We start from the raw sequence: 13,205 nt of genomic DNA, 5'->3' as shown, positions 1-13,205 counted from the left end.
CCACATCTACTACTCCACTTGGCTGGGAAGACATCATTCAAGAACCATCGCACATTTGAAGTATAATTGCAGGGAGCCTCATCTTGCTGGCGGTGCAAGGTGATATGTGAATGATTTAATCGTTATCGTCTGAGGACAAATAAATTGTACAAGAATACAAAATAATGTTCACCATTGACTGCGGCTTCTTTCAAGAAGAATAAATAAATAAATAAATGACGGACCAATGATACGTGACACCCTGACAGAACACCAAACATTGATTGTTGGTGTCTCTTTAATGTTGCCAGACTAACCGAGGCTTTTCTGTCCCTCAAGTATGGTAATTATGGTGGTTGACTTTACCACTGATGTAAAAGTTCCCTCATCAGAAATTTAACTCATCAAACTTAAGGGAATTGTGGATGTAACATCAACACCACAAACAAAACTTGATGAATTATGCTTTCACACACCATTTATAGTTTGTTTGTATCGTGTATACATCAAAAGTTAGAAAAGTTCAGAATTGTACATGGAATTTATGGACACCCTGTACTACAAGGGGGAGGTGGCTCCCAGTTATGCAACAATGAACAAATTCAAACTGCAGAACACTAGCTTTAACTTAGTGCAGTGAAAATAATCCACACGAGCAACATAGTGCAAAGGAGAATTGGCTTACCCACCATGACAAAAACACAAAACTCACATATTGTATGGTTTCCACCGAAACCGTGTATTACTGAGCTGCACACCCAAACAGCCCCCACTCGGCATGCACACTGCTCCCTACTCTGGACCCCACTGGCCCTAATGGCATTTTGTCGCACAGCGACAGACGGAACCTTCCCCGGCCACCCGACCTGTAAACCCGGTCAGTGTGGCAAGGAAGGAGAGAGAACAGCCTTATTGTGGTGCTTCAGTCCATCATATAACTGGACTCTATGCGGTACACTGACATCAAGGGTCATGTCATGTCAGGCTGTGCCATGGTCTCAAAGGAAATGGTGTGTGCTGTTAATACCAGATGAAAAATTGGATCTAGCACCACTATATTCATGCACCCTACACAAACGAGTCTTCCTTTTTTATCTGCAATGTGAAAAATGTTTTTTGTTTAAAAGTATGCGGAGAGTAAATGTAACAAAATAAAACAAAGAGGCACAGTGGATTAGGGGATGGGGAGGGGAGGGGGGTGGAATGGAGTCCACTTTACTGCATCCCAAACTGCCCCTGGGGAAGGAACAGGTAGAAAACAAAGAGTAAATTTGTAACTTAACAAAACAGTTTCAAATTAAAGCAGAACAACTTATCACTGAATCAATCCGCAAAAACCCTCATCCAACTTTACCTGCTCATAAGCATAATTCATTGGCTGTTCTTGGTTGCTTGCAACACTGACAGGCGGTGGTTGTGGTGGCGCTGCCGAAGGAGCATATGTTCCATAACCCCCTTGCTGAGGATTACCACTTGGATAAGCACCACTTTGCCCACTGCTCCCACCCTGCACATAACTCGCTGCCTGTGAATTGCCTTGTTGGTAGTTTGCTGCTTGGGGGTTACCCTGAGGGTAATTTACTGTCTGGGGGTTGCCCTGAGGATAACCTGAGCCTTGAGCAAAACCTGCACCCTGTGCATACATGTGGCCCTGAGCATTAGCTTGGGGGTAGCCAGAGTTTTGGGGGAATCCTGGTGGTGGTGCTCCACCTTGTCCATAGCCTGGTGTTTGCATATTTCCTTGGGAGTATGTACCCATTGGTGGTGTCCCCTGCCCATAGCCCTCACCCTGTGGGTTACCCTGAGGGTAACTACCCATTTGTCCACTGCCTTGGGGGAAGCTACCAGGCTGGGGATTGCCTTGAGGGTACCCAGGGGCCTGTGGGTTTCCCTGGGGGTAACTGCTATAATGATAACCTCCAGACTGCTGAGAACCACCTGGCACACAGGGAGGACAAAGAAAAAGTCAAACAAGATCCCAAAGCACATTGAACACAATTAAAATCATCACCAGCTGTACTTACATGGAAACAGGTTTATTACTTAAAGTTCTGCCTACTGGCAACAGCAAGGCCAAATAATGACTGTTCGACAGACCTACCATATCCATGAGGGACGAAGTGCTGTGAAGTCATACCATGTCCGGGAAATCCACCTGGTCCATAGCCACCCTTCCCTGAACACACAGCCACACGTGTACAGTCATGCATGCAAACAACAACAAAAAAAAAAATCAACATCCACACCTTGATGAGCATTCACTGGTTAACTCCTTCTCCATTCACCTCTTTTCATGAAAAACCTACCATGTTGCCCACCTTGGTTGTATGCGATCATTGGTACTGCCATGCCATCTGCCTGTGGTCCCACAGGCTGGTTTCCATGTCCACCATGATTACCAATAAGTATGTTGCCTTGGTTACTTGCACCATGGCTAACTGGCCCAGTCGACATGCCCTGTGGATGCTGGAAGGAGGGAGGTGGCTGTCCAGCAGGATGCTGGACGTAACCTGTTGGAAAATTGGTCCAAAGCTTAACGTCATCGCACACGAGCTTTCATTAGATCTTGAATCATTCAAGCTTTCTTTTGATTTCAATCAAATAATTTCTCCTCCTTTGCATCCATCCTAACCAAAGTGCATTCTACCTGCGTGAGGAACCCGTGCCATATTGCCTGTAGGCATAGGCCCTCGAACTCCATCTGGGCCTCCAGCCTAGGTCAAAGAAACAGGAATAAAGTCCAGAGCATTAACATACACTTATGAACACGAGGTAAAGGCCAATATAAATGCATCCTCTCAAAATGAGATGTGCAGGTAAAGAGGGACATGAGATGCGAACGGTAACCAAAGATATTTCCACCAACTCACGGTGTCGGCCGGTATGTGTGTGCTCTGGTTAGAGTCTGCAATGGTCGCTAGGTACACAAGGTTTCGGTGCAGAATCTGCTGGTACCTTATGTGAACAGGTGTGAAACATCCACATTAACAAACAGGAAAAGGGCCCTTTTTCAGGCAAAACATTAATCAGAAATAATGATAAGCAAATGTAAGGCATTCATAGAGTTCTATTTTATACTCATCTCATCACCGTTGATATGGGCACCGTCATCAATTGTGACCCGAGATTTTTTTTTTATCAATTTTTCGCTAAGCCCTCCCTACTTTGACAAATCAGTGTGAAGATGGTTCGTCGATCCTCAACATCTAATAGAAATATCACTAACGACACTAAAGGTATGCTTGGGTACCGAAACACTGACCCTTGTGAACATTCCGGTGTGTTCCGGTGGGCCATTCCGATATATCTTCAGAGGAAACACTTCAAATCCTGACTTCAGCTTTCTGAATGAATAAAGGTCCAATTGAAAAATATCAAGATAGTTGCCATTCACTTTACAAGAAAGAAAGCAAGAAAGAAGTCTCTTGTAATTGGTCTGTCTGTGTCACTAGGGAAAAAAATATATCAGATTTCATCAACTGAAGGTTGATAAAGAGGATGTTTAGCACTATGGGAAGCAAAGTCGAGAGACAACTCACAGAGCCTTGGAGATCTAGAAAAAGAATTCCAAACTTGGATTCTGAACATCTCAAGAATTCCAGAAAGAAAGGGCACTTTTGAAGAAAGGCCTAACCACAAAGATTATTCCTACATCCATCACTTCAAATCAAGTCCTGAAGCTGTATCCTCCATCTGAGTTCAATTATATATTCCACTTCCTCGGATACCAAGCAAGTGACTCGGCGAACCTAACTCTTTACCAGACTTGAACAACTATAACCAGTGTTCGGCATGCTTTGGTTGTGTCCTCGAGAAGCTGCCAAAGCAGGATATCCATCCATCCATTCTCTCTATCGAGTGCAGCCTGTGGCTGCTGGTTGTATCATTGGTTGGGACGCGGCTATGCCGCTGATGCAGTGTCCCCCTTACCATTATACTGGTGCTCATTTTGCCGACCTCGGAAGGATGACAGGCTGAGTCAACCTCCTGGTGTATTAATTCAGCGGCCAACGGGGCTTGAACTCAGGACCCGAGGATCCCAAGCCGCCACCCTAACCACTAAGCCAACACCAGGCTTATCCATCCATTGAGGCCATACCCTATGCAGAGCATTGGTGCTACCTAAGCAGTCTCCTTGGCTATTGTGCACAATCTTGGATGGGTCGCCACTCCGACACAGTATACCAGCATGCTGGCACTCATTTTGCCAACCTTGGAAGGATGACAGGCAGAGTCAACCCCACCTGGTATTAATTGAACAGCGGAGTGGGATTTGAACTCAGGACCCTCAGATCCCAAACACGCCACCCTCACCATTAAGCCAACACCAGGCATAAAAAGCAGGATATACGAGGAACTTTAAATGCAGTTGTCGGCCATTTGACCAAATCAGACCTGCACAATAACTCCACATTAATTCAACACATCAGGATAGCTTTACCATCATGCCAACAACATCAAAATGACCCAAACTCAAATTTTCCTACAACGACAAAAGTTCTTATTCTTATTCTTCTCCTCCTCCTCCTCCTCCTCATTGCGAGGACCACGTGACCTTCGAATGGGGAAATTTTGCATCGTCTCTCCACACCAACAGCATTCTGCGGCAAACTCAACGAGAGTTAGCGACGCTCCGAGTCTTGGGTGCATTGCGGTACAAAATGGGAACGAAGCACATACTGGGCGCATTCCGAGGCCTTTCCACGACTCTGATATTCCATGATGCACTGGATCAGTTGGTTATTCTCGTCCAGCATCTGAAAGGCAATTTTAAAAAAAGGTTTAAACAGACATTGATTTTGGAAAAAATCATTTCTTACGCACAGAATGACGTTTATAAACTTCTTGGACGGACGCACACACACACGCACACGCGCACACACACACACACACACACACACACACACACACACACACACACACACACACACACACACACACACACACACACACACGGACGAGGTAATGCGTGACGTCATCGGGGTCTACGTCACGATAACGAAACGCATGGTTTTTTTTTTCCAGCCGAAGAACTTGGTCGCTTCCCGGGAGCTTGTTTAACGTTATTTCAAACGCACAAACACACAATAACCTCATCTTACAGACGTGGCCATCGATGACGCGCCTTTGGGAGCCGTTTCATACGAACAGAATATACAACACAAGCTCGTGAAAATGTACAGAGGAATTTGGGTTAAAAACAAAAACAAAAAAAACCTTTTATTAAAAAGAAAACGATTTTAATCGTCTTTGTGGCGCCAAATATCAGAGCCGGCCGAGAACGGGGTCGGCAGACTCGCCTGAGGCCTAAGTGCGGCCCGCCCTCGACTAGAATTCGTCACCACACGATTTATAGGAAGAATCGAGGGACGGAGTGGGAAATGGGAAGCTAAAGAAAAGGCGCCTTAATTGAAGTCTGTAGGACCCCCCCCCTCCTCCTCCCCTCCAAGCCTACCTTCTGGATGATTCCCTGATTCACCTCAGCCTTTCCTCGTTGCCGCTGGTTCACGAAAGCCAAAGACATCGCGTTGCCGGAGTCCGCAATCCAAACGTGGAGCAACAACGTTCTGCCGGGAGCAGATGCGTCCGGTTCGCCTTCGTTTCTCTTCAATTCAAGGGGGTGGGGGTGAAAAGAAAGCTTTTCCTTTTTTTCATCCAATGGCGTGTCAATGGCTTGGAATTTTTGTAACTCGAGTGTTAACACCGAATGACAGGAAACGTTTTCCGAAAAGCAAAATGAGTGCAATCTCACAAACTCGTCGAGGTAGTGAGCTCCGCCGCTAACGATAACACCATGGCCGACGCTCGCTGTACAAAATTTAAATCACGATTTGTTCACAAATGGTGTTCAATTCGAAAGCACGTGGATAAAATTAATATCACAGTACTGCACCAAGACTGGTGTTGGCTTAGTGGTTAGGGTGGCGGCTTGGGATCCGCGGGTCCTGAGTTCAAGCCCCGTTGGCCGCTGAATTAAAATACACCAGCAGGTTGACTCAGCCTGTCATCCTTCTGAGGTCGACAAAATGAGCACCAGTGTACTGGGAAGGGGGGGACTGCATCAGCGGCATCCCAACCAACAGCCATAGGCTGCACTCGAGAGAGATAGAGAGAGAACCACTGGCTGGAGGCAAAAGAGAGAATATTATGCTCGACTTGCACCCCTCACCACAATCACGTTTCTCTTCCAACCATGTTTGCAACCCCACGTGAAGGCTCATTGTGTAAGAAGTTGGGGGTGGAAGAGAGGGAGAGGCAATGGCAATTTAGGAACACTTTCTCCCCCCTCTTTTTGAGCAAAATATGGAAACTATTCAAAGCAAAAATCAGGACAACAGCACCGTTGCAACCATCAGAGACTTTATTGATGAGTTTCCGATCAACGACGGCTACACGGGAAGTTTGAGAACCACCTCCAAAAACTACATTTTGAAACAACACTGAGGAAACTCCATTCGCCTAAAATCGAGAAGGCAGCATGAGAACTTCACTCAACTCACAGTTACAGGGTTTTGATAAAACGCCAAAGGGGAGGGGGAGATTGAATCAAAACAACCTCAGTAAAAGCGCTGGTAAACGTAACAAATTCCATTCATATTCCCGTACTCGAGGCTCTTCCATTCTCTCGCTGGAGGAACAGTAAAAAATGTGCGAGAATTCTATGCTCATCGGTCCTGTCTGATCAAATCAGAATGAGAAACATCTTAAATGGCTCTATTGGCCTTTACTGTAACAGTCTGGGTCGACAAGGCAGCACAGCTCCTCTGTTGCAAACTAAAAGGAAGAAACAAACAAATAAAAGAAGACAAAACACAATAAAGTGAAAAGTATTCCATGACGAGCCAGAAGTAACCAGTTCAAACTGGTCTCACATTTCACCTAAAAACTATCCTTCCCCACCGTTTTCAAAGGCAGCAAAAAATAAATAAATAAATCCTCAAAAGCTTCGGCACAAACCGCTTCCTCTGGAATTGGACCCACAGGTGAAGAGGTTGCTTGAAGTTGGAGAGGCGATTATGATGTGGAGCCTTAGTCTCCCTCATCTCACACAAACAACAGCCTGCACATCTGCATGTTGTTGTTCGTCTTAATCAGAACTGGCATTTGTGGTGGTGCAAGATCAATGGAAGAAAATAAAGCTACGTCTGCATTTGCAAGTTTCTACACTTGCAAGTCATTCACCCTAAGAGAAAAGCATTCCAAATTGTAAGACAGGTTAGGATCCATCTTACTGAAAACACACTCAAATGGAAAGAGCTCTTTCAATTAAAAATATAATTATCTTGCGAACCAGAAATAAAAAACACATGAAGAATGGGTTAGTGTTGTTGTTGTGTGCACAAATTGAAGCCTTTCCCCCTTGAAACGGATCTGATGCCGAGCACAATTTCAAATCATTCACAACATGCTTTAGGAAGATGGAAAGGATAAATAGAAAATGGCTGCTGGTAATGCAAGTCCAAAAAAAAAAAAAAAATAAACATTTTTTTTTAAGGTTTAAAGTTATGCAAGAGTGTTTTACATAATGCTACATGAAGCCGTTGTTGAACAAATCACAGTTTCAAAATGCCAGCAGCATAGACGAGCTCAAATTGGCCTGTACACTCACACTCGCACACTCTCTCTCATCAGTCAGAACAAGTCGTTGAAAGTTGAACCTTTGTTGTTGTCTTTTTTCCCCCAGTTTTTTTTTTGCCTCTCAGCATCATAACCACTTACAGAACATGCATTGCTAACCACACCATGAACAAGATGACTCCAATGCATATGCAATTCCACACAAGGTACAATGGCTTTCACACTGTTCGTTTCACCACCCTTCAGCCGACTCGGTGTGGAGTTTCATTTATGAGTGGAGTCGTTGGTTAAGGCATGATGTGGTGCAGGTGGTCAAAATATTCATTGGGTGGGGAGGGGGTGGGAGAAAAATAATAATCATTATTATTATTATTATTATTGAGGGTTTGACAACAGCAAATGCTGACTGATTATTTTTTCTTTTTTTTCACACCCCTCCCCTTTCTTTCATTCCAAATGGGTCAATTACCAACAAAAGTTTTAAAATCAAAATCACTGCCGAACAAGCAGAGAGAAAAAAAACCAAAACTAATGTTACGCAATCGATATCAAAAAAATGTTGGGATCTCAGGGTTGTAAGGCAAGCCAAAATGGCCCTTGACCGGAAGGAGGAGTGAAACCCTGACTGTGCACCTGTTTTACAAAATTGAGAGTCACAAAGTTGGCATCGCACTTAAAATACAACAAAAGGTCAGTGACAATTACATTAAACAAAGACCGCACACGCACACACACACACACGCGTTCCAAAGCCTTCAGATAATTTAAAAATATATATTAACATAACAGATGCGCAACAAACGCAAGTAGTGCGAGATTCCTCCATCATGGCTCACTGCTGAGAGGTCCTGGAAAACAGTTGCTTCCATCCGGTGCGGTTTGACTCCATGCATATCAAATGTGGGCCGACTGGGGGGAAACGAAGGATGAATGGAAAGCAGTCGGAGGTAACTTACGATGCGACTCCAGCAGTGGCCTACATGGATAATGGGGTGGGGGAAGGGTGGGGAACAGGCAGTACAGAACGAATCACCAAAAGAAAGGGAAGCATTCAAACATCGGCGAGATTGAAAGAAAGAGAAGAAGAAAGAGAGAAAAAAAAGAGGAGAACAACAGAAATAGGAGAAAAGGAAATAAATAGCAAGAGCAGAAAGAAAGACAAAGAACTAGAGAATTCATAAAACACCTTACCCCGAGCAGTCTTCAGAAACAAGGACGTGGATAGAGTCTTTGAGTGGCAAATATATTGGTCGTAATAACGCAAAATGCAGTAATATTTTGTAAAGGTCTGCTAAACTGAAGGGTTTTGAAAGTGCCAAAAAGGGCGATTTGTGCATCATTCAGTTGAAATAAAATAAAGACTTTAACGGTTGAACAAAAAAAAAAATAAATAAAAAAAAACTTTCAGAGGTTTACCGCTGGTGTCTCTTACATCAACCTAACATGTTACGTTATTCATGCCTCTTGTTTGTGTCCTTTATGACATCCTTAAAACAGTAAGTTTCCTGTTTGGAATGAGTTTTGAGTTTACTTGACTGCCAGGCAGACAGAGTAAAAAAAATTATCTCGCTCCTCTCTACACATGTGCGATTGAGACACATTCAGAGCCAAAGTACTGTTAAACGACAGATTCGTTTCCGATTCATGCTCAAAATATAACACTCAATTGAAATCAAGTTGTTCCTCAATCATAAATTGACATTTGTGGACAGACAGACAGACAAAGTGAAACAATTGCTTAACCTCACTTTTCATTTCGCACGCATTGGGTAAAAATAAAGAGGATTAGGAAGAGTAGAAGAAAGAAAAAAAAAAGACAAATAAAAAGGAAGAAGAAAACTAAACACAATTTTATGTCGCAACATCGACCAATATGCCTCTGCCCACTCTAACTTTTACCAAAAACATTAAGATCATTTGACCTCAATATCAAATCTGCACATATGTATCATGGTCCAAGTACTTAGTTCAGTTCAAATCCGATAGCCAATGGGATCACATTAGCAGGAGTTTTAATGTGACCTCTGACCCTTGACCTTCGAGTAACAAATAATCTGTCATGGGTGGACACATTGATGGAGGTTTACACATGCTTGTACCAAGTTTGATTTAAATCCCTTCAGCTGTTCTCAAGCATCACATTTTTACCAGACACGACCTCTGGCCTTTGACCTCTCGATGTCAAAATCGAATCAGTTCCTCTTTGCATCATAATGTATACCTATGCCAAGTTCGGACAAAACCCCAGAACTGGTTCACAAGTTAGCACAGTAACAGAATTTTCCCTAACATTACCTCCGATCTGTTGACCCCATAATCTTATCAGTTTATCTTTATATTGCTTATACAAATTTGTACCGAGTTTGACTTGGATCCCTTCAGCCGTTCTCAAGTTATCGCGGAAACAAAAACCTATCATGGATGCAAGGGTAGCTGGACAGACAACCCAAAAACATAATGTCTACCCCGACTGTCAACAGAGGCATAAAAAAAATAGAGGGGGAAGAAGGAGGCGAAGAAAAAGAAGAAGAAGAAGAAGAAGGAGGAGGAGGAGGCGAAGAAGAAGGAGGAGGAGGCGAAGAAGAACGAGGAGGAGGCGAAGAAGAAGGAGGAGGAGGCGAAGAAGAAGGAGGAGGCGAAGAAGAAGGAGGAGGAGGCGAAGAAGAAGGAGGAGGAGGCGAAGAAGAAAGAGGAGGAGGCGAAGAAGAAGAAGAAGAAGGCGAAGGCAAAGAAGAAGGCAAAGGCAAAGGCAAAGAAGAAGGCAAAGAAGAAGGCAAAGGCAAAGGCAAAGAAGGCAAAGGCAAAGAAGAAGGCAAAGGCAAAGAAGAAGGCGAAGAAGCCAGCGAAGGAGAAGTAAGGATGAAGAAGAATAAGAAGGTGAAGAAGAAAGAATTCCTAAAAGTGATACATGTACAAGCTCCTCCATGAGCTTTAGATCACCATTTTAAAATAAATAAATAGACAAACTTTAACTCTCCCTCACAAAATCAATGATTTCCAGACTCAACATAAGAAGTTTAAGCATTATTAAAACTTACTGGTGAACTTGGAGCAACCCAGAGCTTGCCCTTTCCTCGACTACCTCGGCCCCCTTCCTGATTTCCAGTGTTTCCCCTTTGTCCTCTGGTGTCGCCATTACGATCAATGGCACCGTCACCTTGCTGAAGGCCTCGCCACGAGCCATGGTTGCTGCGCCCACTGTTGTTACCTCCATTCCGGCCACCTGAGCCCCAGCCACCACGATTACCCCAACCAGTGCGACCCCTGTATCCGCCCCAAGATCTGGTTTGGCGTGGTGCCACTCCAAAGGTCTCCACATTCATCCGACGTTCCTCAGCCCAGGATATTCGATTACGTCTGCTAAAAAACAAAGTACAAAACCAAAAAAAAAATAAGCATTCACGAATAACTTCTATGATGTGCAACACCAGCAACTCTGCCGAACACAACTGTGATGGGCCAAAACAACTTCTCACCTGGTAGATCCCTCACATGAAATGTTGTCAAAGAAGGATTTTGACTTGTCATAGTACGTGCTGGTGGGTCGTGGTGGTAGTGGTTGAGCGGAAGGTGGCACATCACTCCCTTCATTGACTTCTTTTGCAGGCTCATCTGCATTCAGTGGAGCACCAGGACAAGCGTCAGATTCTTGTGCTGGTGCCTCTTCTGCACAAAGAATGGCAGAAATATCAGAGAGAGAGAGAGAGTAAGAGCTCGAGTGAGAGAATACATTACACGGCCCACTCACCCTGACAAATCTTACTCATCTACAGTCTGTGCTATCTAATGCACACTGCTGGAAGCTTACACAACAAACCTTGGATTTTTAGTTTCATCTGTAGCTCTTTCTCAAGTTCTTCTTTGTTGAATTGAGCATTTGCAGACTCGAAATCGAAGTCCTCCTTGAAGACGACAGGATCCTTCTCAGCCGACGGACGCCCACGTGAACGCTGTCCGGAGCGGACACGCCTGGGGACTGAATGGGACAATGGGAAAATGGGACAGCAATAACCGGCAGTTTGATCAAAGTTCAAAACGAGTCTTTACAGAACTTCAAGGATCAAAAATAATTACCAGAGCATGCCCCAAATTCCTGAAAACATCACCAGGAAACAGAGTTTATTGGTAATCATGAGAACCTGCCTGCACTTGCAACATCACTTCCTCAATACGAATCCAGGCCCTTTCCCCAAACACAACCAAATTCCCTTCTTCCCTCACCCTGTGCCCTGGAGGGATGTCTGTTTTCATCATTTATCTTCTCCCGGGCAGGCTTGTCGTTCTGCCGGCTAGTGTCTGCCACAATGCACAGGTAAAGTTAAATAGTTTCACCCAAGGAAGCTTCCAGCCAGTTTCTATCCAAAAACGTTTCAACTCAAAAGTTCATAGCACCGACTCGCCCCCGAGTTGCAGACATTTTTCCTATTTTCTGTGAATTTTCACTTTTGCAGAAAAACATATATATGAAGATTAGCTAAACTATTATTATATAAATGATATTTGTGTGGTTAACTATAATTTTTTTGATAGGCAGCTTCACAAGATTTATCCAGAGAGCCTGATAGCAAACAGGAATGGTAATGATTGTACACAGTTGCTGCATATTCTGGATGTGTTGGTTGGAGTTGGACAGAATGGTTTTAGTACAAGTGAATATCATAAAGTTGATGATTTCAGTTTCCCTGTAGTCTTGTACACCTTTCCAGGAAGCAATGTACAAATTAAAATGGGTTCCAATGTCTTTTCATTTCGGCCACATTTTCACGAATTTGTTCAGAAAGGGATGATTTTGTGGAATGCGCCGAGAAGGTTTTTTGACATCATGTTAAACAAGATATTTGGCTGATTGTTTGATCAGGTCTTGTGAGAATGCCTTTCGACTCCATCATCACCTTTTATTTAAATTTGGTTGGTTTTCATGAAAACAAGTTCCTATTGCATTTGATAAAATAAGATTGAATTAATTATTTTAGTGAGATAAATTATTTGATCGATCGCACGCGCACGCACGCACGGTTCTGCAAAAACCGCATGCCTCAAAAGAAATGGCATCCAACATACAGTGATCTCCAGGCAGTTATTCCATTAGTATTTGTGTCGTTTGTCCTCCCCTCACGTCTAGTGGGTTAACAGGAGGAAGTGCGTTGCGTGGGTCTCGCAGTTCAGTCCAATAAATGTCTCTGATCCCGACTCTAACCCTGTCCTTTTAGCCATAGTACATAACAAGCATGCAAGCACACACACCATTCATTAGGCAATTGATAATAAGCACATCACAATGCCTCCCAAAGCTTGGATAATCCCTGCAGCACACGGCACAACCCGCACACGGGAATCGCGTGCCATTATTTCGTTTAAATCTGCGCGCCAATTCCCAACTGGCACCTCACCCACCAAATTTCACCACTGACCACAAACATCTCCCGCACACGGGGAAAAAAATATTCCCACATCCCCTCGTACCTATGCATCGCTACAATTCACCACTATTTTGAGGAGCACCGCGCGGTCTCATATTGTCCTCGGCACCGCGCGATGCTCGACCATGCAACAGAGGCCAATAGCTCTGCCACGTCTCCCCGGGGACGTCCCAGGTGAGCATCCGGAGTTGATGCAGCCCTCATCCAGTCATCAGACCACGGCAGGAC

At 44.1% G+C, this 13,205-nt stretch overlaps 2 protein-coding genes across 11 annotated transcripts in view; both read right to left on the bottom strand.

Moving 5' to 3' along the window:
* Positions 1–692: 692 nt before the first annotated feature.
* LOC147011534 (uncharacterized) lies at positions 693–5,738 on the bottom strand. Of its 3 annotated transcripts, none has more exons than XM_085857498.1 (8): positions 5,435–5,738; positions 4,660–4,736; positions 2,850–2,934; positions 2,627–2,693; positions 2,286–2,489; positions 2,081–2,155; positions 1,334–1,917; positions 693–1,215 (listed from the first exon to the last, which is right to left on the bottom strand). In XM_085857498.1, the coding sequence occupies exons 1-8, from the start codon at positions 5,501–5,503 to the stop codon at positions 1,195–1,197; spliced, it is 1,182 nt and encodes a 393-aa protein (XP_085713624.1). In that variant the 5' UTR covers positions 5,504–5,738; the 3' UTR covers positions 693–1,194. The 3 variants fall into 3 exon arrangements, with proteins under 3 accessions (XP_085713624.1, XP_085713625.1, XP_085713627.1); XM_085857499.1 differs by having other exon boundaries at positions 2,298–2,489; XM_085857501.1 differs by having other exon boundaries at positions 5,459–5,705.
* A 584-nt stretch (positions 5,739–6,322) lies between these two features.
* The window catches only part of LOC147011533 (protein LSM14 homolog B-like), a 31,875-nt gene continuing 24,992 nt past the window's right edge, over positions 6,323–13,205 (bottom strand). For 2 of the 8 annotated variants that reach the window (XM_085857489.1, XM_085857492.1), the window contains exons 5-9: positions 11,779–11,853; positions 11,375–11,533; positions 11,034–11,223; positions 10,596–10,917; positions 6,323–8,533 (exon numbers count right to left, since the gene is read on the bottom strand). In XM_085857489.1, the coding sequence (XP_085713615.1) occupies positions 8,510–8,533; positions 10,596–10,917; positions 11,034–11,223; positions 11,375–11,533; positions 11,779–11,853 (770 nt within the window). In that variant the 3' untranslated portion in view covers positions 6,323–8,509. The other 6 variants (XM_085857490.1, XM_085857493.1, XM_085857495.1 and 3 more) reach the window with 6 other exon arrangements.

Source organism: Eptatretus burgeri, chromosome 15 (assembly GCF_056783735.1).
Source record: "Eptatretus burgeri isolate ZD-2024b chromosome 15, Ebu_testis_v1, whole genome shotgun sequence".
Lineage (NCBI taxonomy): Eukaryota > Metazoa > Chordata > Myxini > Myxiniformes > Myxinidae > Eptatretus > Eptatretus burgeri.
The sequence above is the reverse complement of the archived record's forward strand: the minus strand, read 5'-3'. Positions and strand labels throughout refer to the sequence as shown.

Bases quoted from the DNA above. Each gene is read 5' to 3' on its own strand.
- LOC147011534 (XM_085857498.1), bottom strand. From the start codon at position 5,503: ATGTCTTTGGCTTTCGTGAACCAGCGGCAACGAGGAAAGGCTGAGGTG. The intron at 2,694-2,849 runs GTGAGTTGGTGG...TCTTTGACCTAG, and splicing joins CACACATACCGGCCGACACC to GCTGGAGGCCCAGATGGAGT. The intron at 2,490-2,626 runs GTAGAATGCACT...ATTTTCCAACAG, and splicing joins GGCACGGGTTCCTCACGCAG to GTTACGTCCAGCATCCTGCT.